Below are 20,884 nucleotides of genomic sequence, written 5' to 3'. Positions count from 1 at the left end.
TCATTTCACTTGAAAAATAAAAATAATACTGATTCCGACAAAAACAGTTTTTTGAACCCCTTGAAAAATTGACTATAATATGTCAGATAGATACTATTGTCAGATCACCGTCGATATTCTAGCAGAAGGGCGAGATAAAAAGGTTGATATCAGGGCTCGAAATAGACCGGAACGCACCGGAGCGCCGTTCCTGTTCGTGAAATTCTAAAAGATACCGTTCCGGCTCGTGGATTCTTTGAAAATTGCGTTCCGTTTCGTGTTATTGAGATAATATTGCATGTAGTTATATAGTTTTTAAAGTTGTAAGAACTGATTCGTGAGAATATGTTATGTTATTTATTAACGATTAGTCCTACAAGGTCTATAATATAATATAGGCTGTTCGGATTTCAGATGTGCTCCAAATTTGTAATTATTTACCCTTACAAGCAGGGCTGAATTTACAAAAAGGGCTACAGGTCCGGGACCCAAAATTAGTAGGTCTACAGAACCCGAAAAATAATGTGAAATCACAAAAGAACCTTGCAGCGAAGGAATACACAAATATACGAGCTTCTAGAATTTTGAAGATAAGAGCCCAATTCTAAGAAAATTGATGAAAAATAAGTGATTTTGCAAAAAATGAGTAGGTACCTTTTTAAAAAAAAACTATATTTTAATGTTGTATTGCTGAGAGAGGGGGGGGGGGTAATTTGTATTAGCTGAGGACTCCTTCAAGTATAAATGAAACCATGATTACTAGGCATATCGCCCTTATGATATCCGAAAAATATTTAACCCACTTTCATATCTTAGAATAATTATTCAGCGCTCCGGTTCGTAAGATTTTCTATTTCGAGCACTGGTTGATATTAATATAATTTTTGGCAGTCAATGGCGAAGGGTGGAGATAAGCTGTTAAGATTTTATATAAATAGAGCACACTACACTATTTGCCAGGCATACAAATTTGTGTTCATTGAACTAAGAATACAAATTGCAGTTGGAATTGGTTAGTTTTTTAAATTCAATTAAACCCTGCCTAGACCAAATCACAATAGTAGAGTTAGGCTGTGGAGATCTGATAAACAAAATACACACTTATCCAGTTATACTGATTCGTTTTTATTGAAATAAGAATACAAACTGTATTAGATACAAACCATAATAGATAAGAAATATTCTTCTATCTATAAAATATGTAAAGTTATGTACGATTTAATAGAATATATTATTTAGATATTTGATAGATAGACGAATATTTTATATCTATTATGTTTTGATCTGGACAGGGCTTAATTTAATTTAAAAAACTGATCAATACCATCTGCAATTTCTATCCTTAGTTCAAATAAATAATTACAATATAATAAGAACTTTTTATATAAAACGCTCTTAAATTTTCTGTTGAATCATATAAACTTGACATGACTGGCTAAAACGTTCATCAAAAAAAATTGTACTTGATAGAAATAATACTGAAATGTCATTTTGACATGTCATATTGATTTCCATAGTAACGCACGTATATATTAATAATTAAGTTGTTAGGACCCCAGACCCCTAGCGACCAATAATGGTGTCGAAATAACTTTTCGTGCAAAGCAGAATTAACTGAAAATGAATTCAATTGTACTTAATGATGGCTAAAAGTATTTAAAAAAATCATTGGCATCGTGTTCTGATATATTCTAAAAGTTTCAAATGTCTATCTAGTCGGGAAGTTAGTTAAAAATCGATTGCAAGATTTGTAACCGGAAAAATAAGAATACGAGCTAAGAAAAACGTTGTAAAAAATAAATAGATATGACTAAAAATTTAGTGTGCATTATTTATGTCGGATCTTAATAGCCTACCTCCACCCTTCGTCACTGTTGGACGGTAACTGAATAACTTAGTAACTGATAAGCTGATACTCAGTTAAGTAAAATAACGTTATAAGTCATTTCAAAATTGAAAGATAATAATTATTAGCGTGTCTCTGATTGAAACCCAACCTGCGTCAAATATTATTTTCAAAACCACTTTCTTATTTTTACTTAAGTCATCGAGGCCATTTCTTAAATAAACAATCGGCTATTTTCATTAATTTTATTTATGAATATTATTATTTTAACGTCGACGTTGCGTATTGAATGATGGGAGGCTGTTGAAATTGAGGTTATGTAAAATATTGTTTGATTATTTAAGTCCGAGTGATCTGTCCGTAGCCGAAAATAAATTGTAGTTCATTCAGCACTCACATGGGAGTGATCGTCACCATCAGGCATCATGCGGGGGTAGGTATGTCATAACAGCCACATCCTGAAGCGGGTGCAATATTTGACGGTGCCCACTACACATCGATAAACTTAAGGGTAGTGTGATGCTCTACAGCAGGGGTTCCTAACCTGTTTGTACCCTTAAAATATCAGTAGGGCGACGGGAACCACTTATTTTTTCAAAACCAAATTTATAGTTGGACATCATCAGTCTGAATCTATCCACTGCTGGATGAAGGCCTCTTCAAGCTGCTTCCACTTCTCTCGGTCCTGTGCATTGCGTTGCCACGTACTTCTGCAAAACTTTATCATTTCATCGATCCAGCGGGCTCTAGGTCTAACTTGCGGACGTTTTGTACTTCTTGGATACCACTGGATGACCAGATTTGTCCAACGATTGTCTCTTCTTCGAGGTATGTGTCCAGCCCATCTCTATTTAAGGCTTTTAATAAACTCTTTTACATCGCAATCCCTTGTCTGCTTCCTTATCCACTCATTCCTCTTTTTGTCTTTTTGCGTTATGCCCAGCATGCACCTCTCCATACCAGGTTGTGCTACTCTAAGTTTCTGGATCTCTCTTTTACTTAGGGTCCATGTTTCACACGCATATGTGATCACGGGAAGCACACACTGGTTGAACACTTTGCGCTTTAGGCACAGTGGATGGTCACTTTTGAAGACATTATTCAGGCGGCCAAAAGCACTCCAGTCTAACTTTACTCTGCGAACAATTTCATCAAATATACATCCATCTATAGACAGTCTTGTTGTCCCAGATAGATGTAGCTTTTCACCTGTTCGAACATACATATTCGACATATTATGTTATAAATAATACAGAAAAATTAATTTTAAAATATTAAAAATATTGTTTATATTCTGTAACATGAATACACGTCATGGTTGCCTCATACATACAAAGTAAACATTATATAAAAATTACAATATCTACTATCCTGTGATCTTCACATAATATATGTATTATTTTTTAACAAATGCGTACGATATCAGTGTGAAGTTTGTCGCAGATGAAGCTTCAATGCTAATGATTTGCAAGTAATTCAATCATTCATATTATTGAAATATTCAGCTTCACTTTCGTATAATAAATTTCTCTATAAACATAGAAAAGGGTTTCTTCAACGTCATTGTCTAAATGCGGGCATGACCATCAAGACGCTGAACACGTCCTCTGGGACTGCCCGTTGATGGGATCCGACCGAGCGGAGCTGTTTGCCAGGGTTCATCCACACACGGGCCCGATTGGCCACGCCAACTTGATATCAACCAATGCCAACTTTGAGGCATTTGAAAAATTTGCTGCGTCATATGGAGGACGGAATAATTCCGATCCCTCCTTAGATTCATCACTTTCAACTCCTGACTCTTCTGTTTCAGCAGAGTTTCAGTACACGCGTACAGAGGACACGTCTTCATGTTTTTAAATATGCAACACGGCAGAGCAACTCAAGACTATTTTTATTTTCTAAAACTCTTTCTTTAAGCACTAAGGTGCATGGTTGCTACATCAGTCCCGTGCAGCATCGCTTCAGGACAAGGAAGTGTGGCACTAAAATCTTTTCACTCTGACACGTTTATAGCGTCATGGAAGGCGGCCGTGCACAAACCGCGGCTGCATATACATGGCGGGTAGATAGGGGAACTCAAATCAACCCCATAATTCCAAAGAATGTATTAAAAAATCGTTAAAAATACACATTAATTTTACCGCGTTCACCATTTGGACTGCAACTGTAGAGCGTCACACTGCTTGCGATAGGTAAGGGGGCCCGGAAAAGATCCTTGATTGCGGGCCCGCTTCATGATGTGGGGGTCATGACAAGGATTTTACATATTGTATGTATTAAGCATGGCCAAAAAAATTTTGGCGGCCCGTTTAAAGACGGTCTGACAGTCTGCACCTAAAATTCAGTGTATTTTTAGCGATTTTTAACACATCGAATTATGGAGTTGTCGATCATTAACAGACAACAACCAAAAATACCATCGCAAAACCTTCTATTTTAAAATTGTTATATCCTTGAAATAAAATAGCGCCGCAGGCGACTTTTTACTATAATAGCAAAATACAGATATGTGTCTGCTTTATCTGGTCTACTTTATCTGGTCGACCCGCTATGCCGGGGCCCCCTTGAGCCCAGGCACCTAGGCTAGAGCCCTGTCGCCCCCCCCTTGTGGGGGCCATGGTAGTGTGGGTAACTCAAATCATGTACCTTCGTGCGTAGGTACAATTATCATATTATTTGCGGTTGCTATAATGATAGCTCTATGGTATGATTATCAATTATTATTATACTCAATCCATGTACATATATTTATGTATTATTGATGGGAAACTCTGCATCTAATCGACCATTGGGTATTCACCGGGACATCTTCCATGGACAATAAAATTAAGTTTCTCTTGTAATAGATTATAAATGCACATACCGACCAGCTTACAATGCGTAATAGTATGTTAAATAGATAGCATTTAAATTATAAACGACCACTGTAAATATACCGTTGATTTGTTATGAACAACTTTATTTATTTAAGTATTAAAAAAAAAACATTGTGGGCATCAGACATCATTCAGGAACGTTTACAACATGGGATTTAGAAAGAAATACAGCTGGTTATAATCAAACAAGTTTTTTTTTAAATATTAATAACCATGCCGTTGCTTTTTCGTACAAGGTGGTTGGGTGAGTTAGTTGCATTGATGTGGGGCTAATTAAGTTCCTCCATTTATATCTATAATTTTCTTTATGGCCAGGATTAAATATTATGTGTAGTGTTCTTGTGTTGTTCTATTGCTTAGTACTTCGTGATGCTTTTGGAGGTAAATTTCATGATTATGCTGTCTACATCGAGTTCTGAGAGTCCATCGCTCCCTTTCTGTATAGGGCAGTCGTTGATGATATGCCACACAGTTTGAGATGTGTTGCCGTCGCATGGAAAACAGTCATCATCCCTCAATTTAAATCTTTTTAGATAAGCTCGCACCGCTCCGTGGCCTGTTAGTATCTGTGTAAGTTCGTGTGATATTTTTAAGTTCCTGGCACGAGTGATGGCAGAGTTTATATTTTGAATAAATTTCTGCGTTATTGATCCTGTGGCGGATGTTGTGTATCTGTAGTTCCATAGCTCTATTGTGTCTTCGTTTAGTTTTTGTTTTGCGTAACTAATGAAACAAGTTAATTTTTTTATGATTTTACTGAGACTTTAACTGCGACTCGCTGTCATATCACCTCTTTTCATCTGGACGAGGATCCATCGATCAGGTCCTCACCCCAATTCTGTTAAAAGAACTTTACAATTAATTCTACCGAGCTCTTCTGTTCTACCCACCGTCAGGGGACCTTTCAATTATTTATCGACATTCTCAAAGATATCCGCAATTCGCAGCTGTACTATGTGTCGTTCATATTTAGGGCATTGTACTGCTAAATGTACAATGTCCTCCAAAACATCACATTCATCGCAGAGCTGCGAATTGCTTCTTCCAATGAGGACATCAAATTTTTTACCTCATGTGTGTCCTGTTCTTAGCAGGTTTCCAATAAGTTTATTTTAGAACGCGTCCAGAAGAAATTTCTTCAATGTGTTTATTTTAAGACATTTAACTATTTTCCTTTGGATAATTCGTCAAATGATTTTATTTTCCGACTGCCTTTCTACAAGACATGTTTACTTTTCACTCTCTTGAATCTCGTAGGTCTCTTCTGCTCTTGAGACATTTTTGCCTATTATCGCGAGGGATGGTTTACAATACTGGTGTCCTAAAGAATTTAAATTTAAATGCGCTTGTCAATTACCAACGTGGTCGCAGCCATGATTTATTCTGGATCGGAACCGTTTTCTCTTGTCAAGCTTGTTAGGCAACATTAGCGAGGGATGCAAGACTAGTCAATGCGCTCCCCAAACCAACGTAGACATTTTCGGTGACGTGCAATGTATTTTGAATCCGATTTCTATTCTATTCTATTTTTTGTATAAAATTGTACTGTTTTTTATTAAATTATTATTATCATTATGTATATGCTCTTCTTCTATCTTCTTCTCCTTCTTCGATGGCGCTACAGCTCAAGTCGAGCCCTGGCCTCCTCCTCCGCCGTCCTCTGCACGTCTTTTCCAGTTCATGATTTTTAGCAGCTGGTTGGCATCTTTTGTAATGTTGTCACCCCATCGTGTGCGTGGCTTTCCCACTGGCCTTTTCCCCTGTGGGTTTCCTTCGAGGATCTTCTTCGGTATCCGTGACTCAGGCATGCGCTGGACATGGCCTGCCCAGTTTAGCCTCTGGAGTTTTATGAAGTTGGAGAGTTTTGAATCTTGGTGTAAGCGGTATATTTCCGTGTTGTACCTAATTCTCCACTCACCACCATCATTCATGGGTCCGTATATCCGCCTCAGGATCTTTCTCTCAAAGCAATCCACCATTTCAGCTGGTTTCACATTTAGCGTACATGACTCGCACCCGTATGCAACGACTGTGCTTTTATAGAGCCGGGTCTTAGTTTTTCTGTTGACATTTCTGGATTTGAATATGGGCAGCAATGAGAAGTACGATTTATTTGCAGTGGTTATTCGAGCTTTTATTTCTTCCAGTTCCTCGTTCTCTTTTGTAATATTGGAACCCAGGTATGTGAACCGGTTGACAACCTCAAATTGATGGTTTCCAAAACTGGAACCTTGGCCCAGCCTACTCTGATTTTGTCGGCTTTAGTTTTGTTTTCATTTATCTGCTTCTATCTTGTGAGAGTAATATTTGTTATAGTGTAAATCTCATGTTGTGAACGTCTTGTTATGCCCACAATGTTTTGTTTTCTTAAATAAATAAATTACCGTTTGCGTGTCATTGGAGTAGGCTGTCTATCACACGTGAGTGTGACTACGCTAGTTACATCAGTCGCCCTATAACACTCGGTGGAATTATGTGTTTTCCGGCTTGAATAACATACGTTGATTTGCATCTTATAATAATGCAATGTAACTGTCAATCATTAAATCAACATTAAATGGACACTTTTGCTTTTTTCTTTCGGAAAAATAATCTCTCCTAATGTTTAATATTTGTCACGTACCAGCTTGCATGGACTGTAGAAGAGAGCCGAATGCGTAACCTATGGAAGGGGTGGGAATTGCTTACGAAAGCCAATTATAGCACAATGAACTGAAGAATGAAAGATCACCTTTTTCAGGACTAAAAATCTACATAACATAATTATTATATGTTTGTTGGTGGTGAAGGGTAGGTTGTTAAGATCTGCACATAAATAGTGCACAATAAACTTTAATAGTCATTTGTTTTTATTGAACTAAGACTACGATTTACAGATTGTGTTTGTTAATTTTTTTTTTAAATCAGTTAAACCCTACCTAATTCAAACCATAATAGTTTTGGTATATTTTAGGCGATACGAAAAAATTGTGCACACTTTTTCATTCATACTTATTTGTTTTCGTTGGATTGAGAATACATATTATTACACATTGTTGGTTAATTTTTCAAAATTCATTAAGCCCTGCAAACTATAATAGATAAAAAATATTATTATTCTATCTATAAAATATCCAAAGTTATGTGTGATTTAATTGCATAATTTTAGATATTTTATAGATAGACGAGTATTTTGGCTTGATTTCGCAGGGTCTAAGAATTGAATTTTAAAAACTAACCAACACCATCTGTAAATAATTGTAGTCTTATTTCAATGAAAACAAATACATAAACCTGACAAAGTTTAGTGTGCACTATTTATGGCTGATCTTAACAGTCTACCTCCACCCGTATACACTGGTGTGTGTGTAATATAATATGCAGGCACGCACACAGGAGGGTGGTTTTTCGAGTCCGAACCCCTCACTCCAGAAACGTAAAAATACAAATTATATAGGTAAAAAGACTATTACTTTTTTGTCTTTTTCGTCAGGATCATACGACTAAGGATCGTGACCCAGGTGAATTGCTGTCGAACATCCTTCTTAACGGACTGCCTTGACTCCTCTCGGTATTCTACGACACGCAGGGCCTATGGCCACTGGAAGAACCGTGGCATTCATAAATTGGTGCAATAATCTGGGACATCCAATGTTTCCTTTAATATTTCGATGCGGCATGTCTTAAAGACAAAAAATGAGAACGACAGAAATGGACACTTACTATCCTAATAATAATGACCGTTAAGCCACGCGCATTTCATAACTAATTGTGGATGCGACAGCTCGCAATTACTCGTAGGTGAACACCCTTAGTAATAAAATGTTGGTCATTTGTTTACCGCTAGACTTAAAGTGAAGTGGACCCTATTTTAAGAATATTTAAAACAACGCTCACCTATACTCATTCTCACGTAGATGGAATATATCAACATTCGAAGCGATTTGGTTGAACAGAGTTATTACCTTCCCAATCATCGGCATCACCGATGGAGCTCTGCGCCTTGGGAGAACAAACAACTGATGCTCCCGATTTCTAATACAGTTGTCAGGGACACACAAGTCAATACTACCAAGGATGGTAGAGTTTTCATTTACACCGCGTATAAATCGGAAAGAATACGTGGCCAGATATAGATATCTACTAGTGTTTAAACAAACACCCACGGTGGCCGCACGCCTTAAGCGTTGGACTATCACGGGTCTCAGGTTCAAATCCTGGGTCTGGCAAGTACACATATTGTTTTTCAATTTGTGTGTGAGTCAGGGTATGGACCTAATAGGCTGAGCAAGTGGCTGACATCCATTCTCGTAAAAAACAAAATCTGTTAATACAAACCTCTACTCTGTGGAGGCCCATAATATGATCCTATTAGGATCGGACATGGTCGGAAAGTGTTTAAAGTTTAAACTACAGTATGTAGGCATACCTAAGAGAAAGCCAGTTGGATAAAGCCACAGATGGTAACCATATAACCTCAAAAAAGAATCTTTACATACTTTTCTTTTGAACCCACTCCTCCATAGGGTCGTATTTCAATTGTTACGGGAATAGCTATTAACTTAGCTATCTGACACCCCAAGTTTAAATTACCAAACTCTGATATAGGCACTTCTAGCATTCGGCCCCAGATAATAAACTATTACAGGCCAGTGACATCACATGGTTTAATTTGTATTATTATCAGGGCTCGAAATGAGCGCCGTTCCGGTTCATAAAATCCCCAAAATTATCAGTCTCGTGGATAAAATAATTTGACCGTCTCAGCTAGATAGGCCATATAAAAATAAATCTAACACTTCGGAAAATACAAGTAAAATTTGAGAACTAGGTAGCTTAATCTTTTCGTAAAATTATCGAGCGCTCCTGTCGTAAAATTTTCCATTTCAAGCGCTGATTAATATTAACAACCATGCCCTTGCTTTTTAGTAGAAGGTGGTTGAGAGGATTATTTACTATGATATGCAGTTAATTAGGTTCCTCCATTTATTGCTTTAATTTTCTTTATGGCCAGAATTAAATATGTTGTTTGGAGATCAATTTCATAATTATGTTCTCTACAGAGTTCTGAGAGTCCATCGCTCCTTTTATAGTATTGGGCAGTCGTTGATGACATGTTACACACTTGGAGATGAGTAGCTGTCACATGGACAGCAGTCATTGTCCCTCAATTTAAGATAGGCTTGCAGTGCTCTGTTAGTTTCTATGTGATGCTTTTGTGTTATGCATGTGGTGAAACAGTAGTGCAGTAGTAGAGGCGAAATGATCACATAAATATATTGTGACCTAACCGGGAAACGAACCGGGAGGACTCGATGATCACTGGTCAAGATCTTGATTTAGAATACCTAGTCTAAAGTAGGTATAGGCCGGGGCCTCCATCATGACAGGAACTCCGGGTCTGATGAATAAATAAGTTGATATGAAGAAACTGTTACCTGGTAACTGTAATATTGAAGTGACAATTATAAAACACTAATATTGTATACCTACCAGTGAGGTGCGGTGACTTTTGCTTGTAGGGATGCTGTTGAAAAAAGCCATACTGTTTGCTACATAAATTATCTATATAAGGTTTTGTAACTAATTTTATCTTAGCTGATAAAGTGGTCTGGTATGTGGTTGAAGAAAATGGTAGTTCTTCAATTTTTTTTAAATGCTGTTAAGATCCAACATAAATGGTGCACACTAAACTTTGTCAGTCATACTTATTTGTTTTCATTGAACTAAGAATACAAATTGCAGATGGTGCTGGTTAGTTTTTATTAAACCAAATACGTATGACCGACAAAGTTTAGTGTGCACTATTTATGTCGGATCTTAACAGCCTACCTCCACCTTCACCACTACTCATTGGTGGGCGACCTTTAATTTTAGCCAATCAGGGGTCTTATTGCTACAGTACAATTTAGAATAGTATAGATATAAAAATATAGATATTGCATTTCATAATTTTATTACATGAGTTAGTTTGTTTATTAATAATATACAAATATTTCCTAATAAATCTCATCAAGACTAGGTTCAAATCTCAACTAGAATAAATATTTCACATATTAAATCAAAACAAAACTCGACATAAGTCCTTCATCTGACATCTCGTTACACCTGTTCCTATTCAAAGTAGCCAGTCTTGTATAAGGCAGTCATCGATAGTTCCATCTATACAGTGAATTTTAAGCTGTCTCATTCTTGACGATAATTCCATTACAAATGACCCGTGCAATTTCACAATCACAAACAATTGAACTGCACTCTTTAATTCTAATTGTAGATCACCTTCGGAACCAAGTATCTGAACTTCTTCTTTGGCTTTTTGATTACTTCCATCTAGTCTTCGTTTCATCATCGCTTTTGGAACTCCAAACATTCAACATGCCTCGTTCAAGCCTACTTCCTTTTTTCTTAAGGCTTGTATGCCAATGACATGCCGGGCTCATTCCACTTATAGTAATACCCACTCTTCAACATTCTGGAATACAAAACAATACAACAAGATTCATTCTAATGATGTCAGCTATGAATCAAATTGAGTACCTATAAGTGGTACCTTGATATAAATGGCGATTACCAAAAATTAACATAATTTGCAAAGCATTTTCTGATGTACGAGTTCGTCATAATTAGGTAGGACACGGGTGGCTCAATGATAAAGTACATTGTCACGAATCGGATGGATACGGGGCGGGTCTGATTCCCGTTCGTCGTCAGATTTTTTCTAATAGTTATATAGCATACCGGTGACATATCAACATGTCGTGGGCCTCAGGTTCAAATCACGGGTCTGCCGAATGTGTGTTTGTACCCAGAGTATGGTCATAATAAGTTGAGTAAGCAATCCATTTATTGTAAAAACAAAATCTCTTAATACAGCCTCCACTCCTCTTAGTATTTCCATCATGTTCGATGAAGTAGAATATATCTGAGGTGTTTTCAAATGATGTATGTTTAATAAAGAATATGACATTCTCAAAACTTGTGTATTATTCGTTGAATAAAAAACAAATTTATTACACACTTCTTTATCTCAATTTTATCATCATCACAGCCATCATCGATCGACTACTAGATGAAGACCTGTCCAAATTTTGTCCACTATTCTCAGTACATGACCTTCCACTGCCATGTATTTCTGACAAGCTTAATTATTTCACCAAAACCTCGAGCGGTTATCTCATCGCGGTTTTCATTTATCACTCCATGTGTTTTGCATTAACAGTTCAGCAAATAGAAGATGATACACCACACGTTGTTAGATATCATTCGTAACAACTTTAACAGCGCGTCCGCCGTACGAGAAACACACAAGTACGAGTTCATTCGGCATTCTACAGTGCATAATTTATGTGCTCTGTGTTAGAAGAAAAAACACCACAATACACACATTTCATCGCTATGTGTCTACGATAGCAGCTTTAACACCGCATCGACTAGCGTAATTCATGCTGTTACTACAATGCTTGGCTTTGTGTTTTTTCAAATTGCACGAATGTTTAAACTGCATCGAGCACGCGTCGCACGAAAATGCTCGACGTTCACTGTGCGTAAACTGCGTGTGCCGTTTCAAATCAGACAGCCTACGAAAAGGCGACGCACAAATTTCACATTTAAAGAGTTTTATATCTGTATGTATAGCTTTGTGCGACGTAAGATGGCTAACTTTTCGGAAAACCGACGCGCACACGTCACATTTATACTTGCGTTCCGTATTGTGCGTAGCTTTGTGACGTTTCAACACAATTTCTTTTTTGAACGATAGCAGACACGTTTCGCATTGGTATGGTGTATCGCCCGTGTGGTTGTCCACATGCCGCTTCAAACCGCTCAATTTACGGCATTGAAACGGACAAACGACGCATTTAAACGGTTTAATGTTATTATGAATCATTTTATGTTGTGTAAGATTGTTTAAGTGTTTGAAACGTAATGAACATTCGTTGCATTGATACGGCCTTCCGTCGCTGTGGCACATTTTATGCCTCTTCAAATAAAATGACGTACCAAATTTCAGGTCACAAATGTCACAAGAAAACAGCATTATATCTTCTTTATTCAAACCCGCCGGTAAAACACCTTTCGTAATAACGTTATCAACTTTTTCGTGTGTTAAACTATGCGTTTTTAACAATACCAAACTCTTAAATATTACACTGCAAATTTTACACACGTAATTGCATTCGTAAAATTGCATCTTTAATAAATTTACGCACGCTATTTTGTTTGAAAATAATATATCTTGTATAATATATTCACAGTCTATGGTCAATTCGCAATCAGGCTCTAATAAATGAGTCTTGTCTCCCGTATCAATTATCGATGAGTTTTTAGAATTGTTTCTCTGAGGTTGGATATCATGGTTTAATCTATTGTCGTCTGCATTGTTATAAATACATCTCGGAAATACCAGTTCATGTTTTAGCCCATGTTCTGTAGTGTTATTTTGAGGCGTCACATTCTGAAACAAAACAAAGCAACAACGTTTTAAGGGGGGACATGCTCGTCGAAGGTCAAAATTGAGTTTTTATTGTATTTTCAAACCATGATCCTGGACACTCCTTAAACGTTGTAGATAATCTATTTATATAATTTTAAAGCCTTATTATCCTTTATAGTTATTTTAAACATTTGATGACTGCATAAAGTATTTTTGTTACATAAAATAGTATTCTTTTAAACCTCTCGCTCTAATGTTTTAGAATATAGTCATATTTCGGTACATAACTGTGCAGTGGTGTTAAAATTTTTTACATTTATTAATTTTTAAACGCATTTATAAAACCATTAGCATAATTTATTATAAGATAATTTTTGTAAAATATTCATGATAAAAAATTATATTGATAATCTCTGTGATCCCAAATTTGACAAGAATTAGGCATTTTATTATTCAAAAAATCGGCAAGATTACTACATTTGAAGATGATTCTAAAGATACTTATTATAAGCTATGTCTTTGACCATTAAAGTGTGATAAACATCTTATGAATAATGATTGCTTTATAATAATTATTGACCTAAGAATAAGGTAGTGTTTTTTTGAAATACGCCATTTCTTTTGTCATTCCCTAGTAGTTTACGTTCCGTTTAAGGAGTGTCCAAGATCATGGTTTGAAAATACAATAAAAACTCAATTTTGACCTTCGACGAGCATGTCCCCCCTTAACCTTATGTTTTTTCTACTCGGGGACATTAAAAGCTGTTTTGAGGTATAAACCCATTGTCTCTGGCTTTCCATTATGATTAATATTATTCACAAAATTTGCCATCGATTAATTGCTTGCAGATTACTCATTCCTTTTAGATCGGTGTATGGGCAGATAATCAGTATTCAATACAATATTGGTTTGTCTGAAACTATATTAATTTACCGTTTCTGATTACACGATGTAATTATTTAACAGCGGCTATCAGTTTTCTTTCAATATTTCGCTGTCAATATTGCCACATTTATTAGTTCTGATATCTTGTTCATCTAAAAATCGGCTAACTAATGCATAATATTTATTTAAATAAGTATGACTATGCATACGATCCTAAGGCATGGTAAATTTGAACGCGTCAGTACGTCCCCTGTACAGCAGTGGCGAAGGGTAGAGGTAGGCTGTTAGGATTCGATATAAATTAGTGCACACTAAACTTTGTCAAAAATATTTGTTTTCATTAAATTAACACTACAATGTGTAGATAAGAAAAAACTATGCAATTATTTTATCTATAATTTTAGATATTTTATAGATAGAAAAATATTCTTTTTCGATTATGGTTTGGTTAAGGCAGGAAAAAACTAAAAAAACTAACAAACACCATCTGTCATATGTCTTTTCTTCTTTCGACCATGTCCGATCCTAATAGGATCATATGGGCCTCCACAGAGTGGAGGTTTGTATTGACAGATTTTTTTTGTTTTTACGAGAAATGGATGTCAGCCACTTGCTCAACCTATTAGGTCCATACTCTGACTCATACACAAATTGAAAAACAATATGTGTACTAGCCAGACCCAGGATTCGAACCTGGGACCCTCGACTCTATAGGCCGGCATTTAAGCCACTCGGCCATCGTGGGTGTAATATGTAAATTCAATGAAAACTAATAAGTATGACTGGAAAAAAGTTCACTATTCTTGGTGGATCGCCCATAGCATACCTAAACTATTATGGTTAAGTATAGGTAGGGTTTAATTGAATTTTAAAAACTAACCAACACCATCTGCAAATTGTATTTTTAGTCAGATGAAAACAAATAAGTATGACTGACAAAGATTGGTGTACACTATTTTATGTTGAATCTTAACAGCCTACGTCCACCCCTTGTACCTCCTCTACAGTATAATATCGTCGGTCCCTATTAAAAAAGTCGGATCTGCAAAAATGCTATTTTTCAGTACGAGCAATGTTTCATCAAATATCCTTTGTGACCTACTGCTTGCCATAATGAATAAAAATACGGGTTATAGAAACTTTTCTAAACGTTTATAAAAACATCCGTCTGTCTCGAAATTTTTCAAACAAACAAAAAAAACTGTGATTGTGGTATAAATATTTAAATAACTTTTACGTAATAATCCGAAAATGACAAAATTTCAGATCCGACTTTTTTTAATAGGGACCGACAATATTATATTATTTTACTTTGATGGATGCAAATATTATCCTACTCCATGAATAAAACCAATAGACAACCTGTGCAATTTCGCTTCTACTGGAGTTTGACGATTCACCGTATTCAGGGTTACTCAGCGGAAAAAGATTATCATAGAAATTCTCCTTGTAATGTTCCCACTCCGACTCTGTCTCCGTACTATTCTCTGCTTCTGGCTTTATATATACCTGAAACAAAATACAATTCACAAGCTCACTCGTTGAGTTTTATAAGCCTTTAATTTTGTTTTTATTTGAATGTCACATACAATTTTCATATAATGTTGTGACCGTTTATATGCCATATTAATATGCCATTTTGGCTCATGAAATTGAATAAGTTTGAAATGAATAGAAGAATAGAGATACGTGCATCCAGCAGTGGATACTTAATACGGCTGGCGAAGGATCAATAGACCTTTGCATACCTCGCAATAGTTGTTGACACAAATGTCATCTTCGAGTTTGGATGATGTATGCGCTTCCTGGCTACATGCCTGCTTCACAGAGCCATAGGTAAATGACGCAGAAGATTCATGTTTATTCGATTTTGAAGTCAGATCTTCTGTTTCTTGTGTGACATCCATTTTATTTGTATAATAGCATTATCCTTGGGGATAATCATTAATTACACATGTTCCATGACAGATAGTTTGTGGCATAGACTAATGCATAGACTAATGTTTGCGGGACAATTGTTTATTACCAAAGATAATAGAGTGAGAAGTATGAATTATTGTTACCATAATTGCAATAATAACATACGTATTCTACTAATTTATTGTATTCCTTTGGTTAAAATCTTTTTTACATTGATTGTTTATTTTTATAAACAGCTATTTTAAGCAATAAATCCATATAAAAACAATCTATCGCAAATTCCTATTACGTGAAATAATTATTTAGCTGACGTGTGAATGTGTATGGCAACATTAATCCTTGTACAAAAGTCAAAAACTAAAACAAAACTAAAATGTCAAAAAATACTATAATGAGAACCAAAGTGACGACATGAACATAATGGCTATAAAGGAAGAGACAACCGATTGTACATTATCAGAATCGAACATATTTACGTATAATTCCTCGGAGAATAATTTTCTACCAGCAGTTTCTACAGCTGATATTGTTTCAATTAAACAAGAAAATGACAATACATTTCCGCAAAACAAAGTAAGGTTATGTTGCTTTTATTTGAACTTCGAATTATTTAAATAAATAAGCTATTAGGATTTTAAAAAACTAAATAGGTACCCTTTCACCAGATGAACATTGTGTGTCATGTCTTTCCTGCCGATTCGTTGCGTTTATCCATAAACATAATATGACGATTATTCACTGTCATAATATTATTCCTATTATTCTAGGTATGCGGGACACGAGAGGATAATTTCAGATCTGTACGTGGATTGTCTATAGAACACGCATGTCAAGAAAATGTATCAAATGAACTATGTACCAATCGAAATCAAAAGTTCGAAAGTGAACCAATCACTAAAGACATACTGCCCTTCAGTTTTAAAGAAGAATATATCATCCCTATCTCGTACACTCGCGTTAAAGAGAGTCAAAAAGCATTCAACCAACGCAATATTAAAATAATACTAGAATCAAATGAGATCCCCGTTGTAAATTTACACAAAACAGAATTTTACGTTGAAAATTACGCGTGTAGTATTTGTCATGACGTGTTTGATAGTTTAAACGTATTAATAGAGCACAGATCAAAACATATCTTCTTAGGAGGAGTCAGCGGGGATACTATAGCATATAGAAAAAATCGACAAAAGGTATTAAAATGTATCGAATGTAATTTTGTTAGTAGATACACGTCGTATATGCGTATACATAAAATGCGTCATAAAGGAATTACACCGAAAAAATGCGATATATGCGGTTACGAGACGATGGTTTCGAGCAATTTTAGATCGCACGCTAAAATTCACACTGGTATCAAACCTTACGTATGTGAATTTTGTGATTATCGATGCGTTACTAAGAACCATTTAAAACGGCATAAGAAAATACATACGGGCGAAAAACCTTATAACTGTACCGAGTGCATTTACAAATGTGGCGATGCTAACACCCTCAAACGGCATTTAATGATTCATACTGGTCAAAAACCCTATGTATGTGAGATCTGCAATTACCGCTGTACTGCGTTAAGTAATTTAAAAACACATAAAATGACACATACTGGCGAAAGACCGTTCGCGTGCGACACTTGCAGCTATAGAGCTGTCTCGTCTAGTATACTGAAACGTCATAAGATGACACATCTCGGTATTAAACTAGCGACATGTGATATCTGCCAACACAAAAGCTCATCGATGACAGTTTTGAACAGACACAAGATGATTCATTCAGGCGTAAAACCTTATGCGTGCAATTTTTGCGATTTTACCTGTAGGCACTCTAGTAGTATGACCAGACGACATAAAAAGACACATAATCATGATGCAGTTAAGTGAAGCATTTCGACACCGTGATGCGTTTATAATATTTTCTGTCACTAGGAATAAATACAGATGACAAGTCTCTTTTTTTTCTGTACATTCTTTAGGCAATGGCTAAGACACGGATATTTGACTAGACACCAACATAATCCCATGTCGGAAATTCCAACACAGTTCATCATGTATTAAGTCCAGTAAATTCTTGACTGGACATGGTGGCTTTGCTGGCAAGCTCTATGAGCTTGGTCTTGTTACCCGTTCGAACCGCATTCTCTGGGAATGTTCTGAAATCTGTGCGGCATGGTAAAGTTGCTCGATCGGTTCAACCAACTGTCCAGCTTGGTCGCCACAAAGACCGATTTTGTTGCACCTTAAAAATTTATAGTATCACACTTTCAACGTGAAGATAAATCTCATCACAAAGATTTAACAGCAATTTTATATAAGGTTTTGTTACTTATTACAATTCTTAATTTTGCATATACGTGCTTCTTTTTCCCAAGGGCACGTTTAACGTAGTCATTCAGTCAAAGCACAATTATTTGAGTGCTTTAACCTTAGTCTTAGATGCTCCTAAGACTATTCCCAGTCATAAAAAAATGATGCTTCAAACGTAGGGTCCCGTGATACACCTGATCAAAACTTAGTGTGGGGCGGGTTTGGTTTGGTGGGACAATTAACTTACGCCATAAAATGCCGCCTATTCAACGCTTGCATTCTGACCCATGGCAACTTACTAAGGCTCAGAGCAACCATATACTGAGAACAGATGCGACGGATACTGGGTGTGCGGTGATATGACTTTAGGAATAACAAGAAGATAAGAGAATGCACCAAATAGCCTCTCATCACATGCTGCGGATGCCAGAAGAGAACCTTTACCTGGCTTGCCTGTTCTTCAAGCCAACCGGTTTCTGGCATCTTGGAAGGCCGCTACATATTACTATCTATATATACGGCGGAGCTACGGGTTGCTGCTATGACCTGGAATGACGCAAGAAGACTGACTAATGACAGTCGTGTATTCTTGAAGGCCGCACGGTGTCCGTATGCTCCAGCTAAGGGGCGGATATGGCCGAAGAAAATGATCAACTTAAAGCCAGATATGAAACAAATTGTAAAGAAAATGAGTTATCAGATGCCAGTGTTGCGTTGGTGATTTTTTCAGAAAGCGAAATGCTTCCAATGATAATATGCAGAATATATCATATTACACTGTCAAAATCAAATTCACCATACTTTACAATGCTACACCATGCCAATATGATCTGGGAAGACATGAGGAAGTTGATGAATGACAGGGATTCTTGAAAGCACCGCGTGGAGCTATATTATCCACATATGGAACAAACCTGGACAAGAAAAAAGAAGTGATCTCCTTGCAACATTCGTATCTGTCAACTAAATAACTTCCATTCCTTTGCGGCTTTGCTTTGTACTCCATACATAAGTATAATGATCAATTACTATTCTTACTAAATCTGTTACCATCAATCCTCGATGGAAGTATAAATAAATGGTAATATTATGATTAATTCTAATAAATGCTGTTTTATTATACCTTTCAACAGGGCTTTTTTGTAATGTAACGCGGTGGAACGGCGTTCCGGCACCTTTTTTCACGGTATGTTTAATGTTTCAAAAGCAATTAGACGAAACAATGTTCGCGCTTATAAAACTATCGCGTTTGATATAATATGCATTGAATTCTATTACAATTTCTTCAAGTGAATCTGAACGTGAATTTTCGCAAATGAATCTATTACCCCAACTACTAAAGCCGCGTTGACATGATCCAAGTTGACTTGGACCGAGCGCACACGTATGAGTATGAGTATATTCATACTAATTATTCCTATCCAAGCTAGCTTGGATGAGTAGGACGCGGTCCAAGTAACTTGGATAGGAGTAATTTGTATGAAGATGTCCCGTACGAGTGCGCTTGGATGGCGCTCGGTCCAAGTGTACTTGGATCGTACATGGACCGTGTCAACGCGGCTTAAAAGTCTACTACTTACTAAGAGTTGCGGGGAAAGTAAATGCAGAGGCCCGTCCTTCGCATTTGCTAATTTAGTTCCAGAAACAATCGTGGTGACATTTACCACTTTAGTTTCCCACAGTAAAATAGCAAACATAGCTACCATTAAACACCGAAAGGTTACATACTTCCAGGGCTTTTTTTTTTAAATAAAGGTGCCGGTACTCACTTGCCAAACTTCTTACCTACGAAAGAAAAATATATTCAAATATCATTTAAAGCAACTTTTCCTATGCTACATAAAAAAATTAAACAAACAAACAACTAAAGTTGTAAAAACATATATTTGAATAAAGTTATATAGTGATTTCCATGGCACCCACATCCTGAAGGGGGGGGGGAAAGGCAGAGTGACGCTCTATAGTAGCGTTTTTCAAATGATGTTCGAGGTAAAATTAAGGGTATTCAGTGTATTAACAATCATTAACCAAAAAATGCAATTACACAATCACATATTATAAAATGGAAATTAGTAAATTATTTTTACTATTAAAGCAAATTTGTGATGTGCGTTTATCTCACTTATCTGGTCCATTCCCCAAGCTAGAGCCCTGTCAACCCCCCTTTTGTGAGGGTCTTGGTGATTTCCAAAGTTCAGTCCAATTTTCGTCAGGCAAATCGTCTTGATTTCTAGTGTTAGAGTTTATGGCCGAATGTCTTTCACTGAGTAACCACCGATCAACGTATTTTAAAGGATCAAAAAGTGTCAAAGGTGGTCCTACGAGTTTGATGAACAAAAGTTCCGAAACTGGTTTGATCTTCAACGAAACTCTTTTTGGGTAATAATTAGATTCATTTGCGAAAATTCGAGTTCACATTCACTTGAAAAAATGGTAATAGAATTCAATGCATTTCAGTAATAGTTTTTCAGATAATATGTCTTTTCATATTATGAGAATATGATTCAGGAAAATTAACTTGTACTATGTAAGTGCGAACATTGTTCTAATTCTAATTGCTTTTGAAACGTTAAAAATACCATGAAAAAAGGTGCCGGAACACCGTTCCACTGCGTTACATTACAAAAAAAGCCCTACTTACTTTATTCATATTTTCTACAATGA

The 20,884-nt window shown here is 36.3% G+C and overlaps 1 protein-coding gene across 3 annotated transcripts; it reads right to left on the bottom strand.

Annotated features, from left to right (window-relative positions):
* Positions 1-9,712: 9,712 nt before the first annotated feature.
* Positions 9,713-15,985, bottom strand: LOC147076499 (uncharacterized). Of its 3 annotated transcripts, XR_015069308.1 has the most exons (4): positions 15,752-15,985; positions 15,366-15,512; positions 11,422-13,138; positions 10,625-11,155 (listed from the first exon to the last, which is right to left on the bottom strand). XR_015069308.1 is itself a non-coding variant. In XM_085940310.1 (3 exons), exons 1-3 carry the CDS (start codon positions 15,908-15,910, stop codon positions 11,129-11,131), a joined length of 333 nt encoding a protein of 110 aa, XP_085796436.1. In that variant the 5' UTR covers positions 15,911-15,985; the 3' UTR covers positions 9,713-11,128. The 3 variants fall into 3 exon arrangements, 2 of the variants coding, with proteins under 2 accessions (XP_085796436.1, XP_085796435.1); XM_085940310.1 differs by lacking the exon at positions 11,422-13,138 and having other exon boundaries at positions 9,713-11,155; XM_085940309.1 differs by having other exon boundaries at positions 10,624-13,138.
* Positions 15,986-20,884: the final 4,899 nt, after the last annotated feature.

This window comes from Rhyacophila brunnea, unplaced genomic scaffold (assembly GCF_057557595.1).
Source record: "Rhyacophila brunnea isolate RB1 unplaced genomic scaffold, BYU_Rbru_1.0 scaffold_13, whole genome shotgun sequence".
In the NCBI taxonomy this organism is placed as follows: Eukaryota; Metazoa; Arthropoda; class Insecta; order Trichoptera; family Rhyacophilidae; genus Rhyacophila; species Rhyacophila brunnea.
The sequence above is the reverse complement of the archived record's forward strand: the minus strand, read 5'-3'. Positions and strand labels throughout refer to the sequence as shown.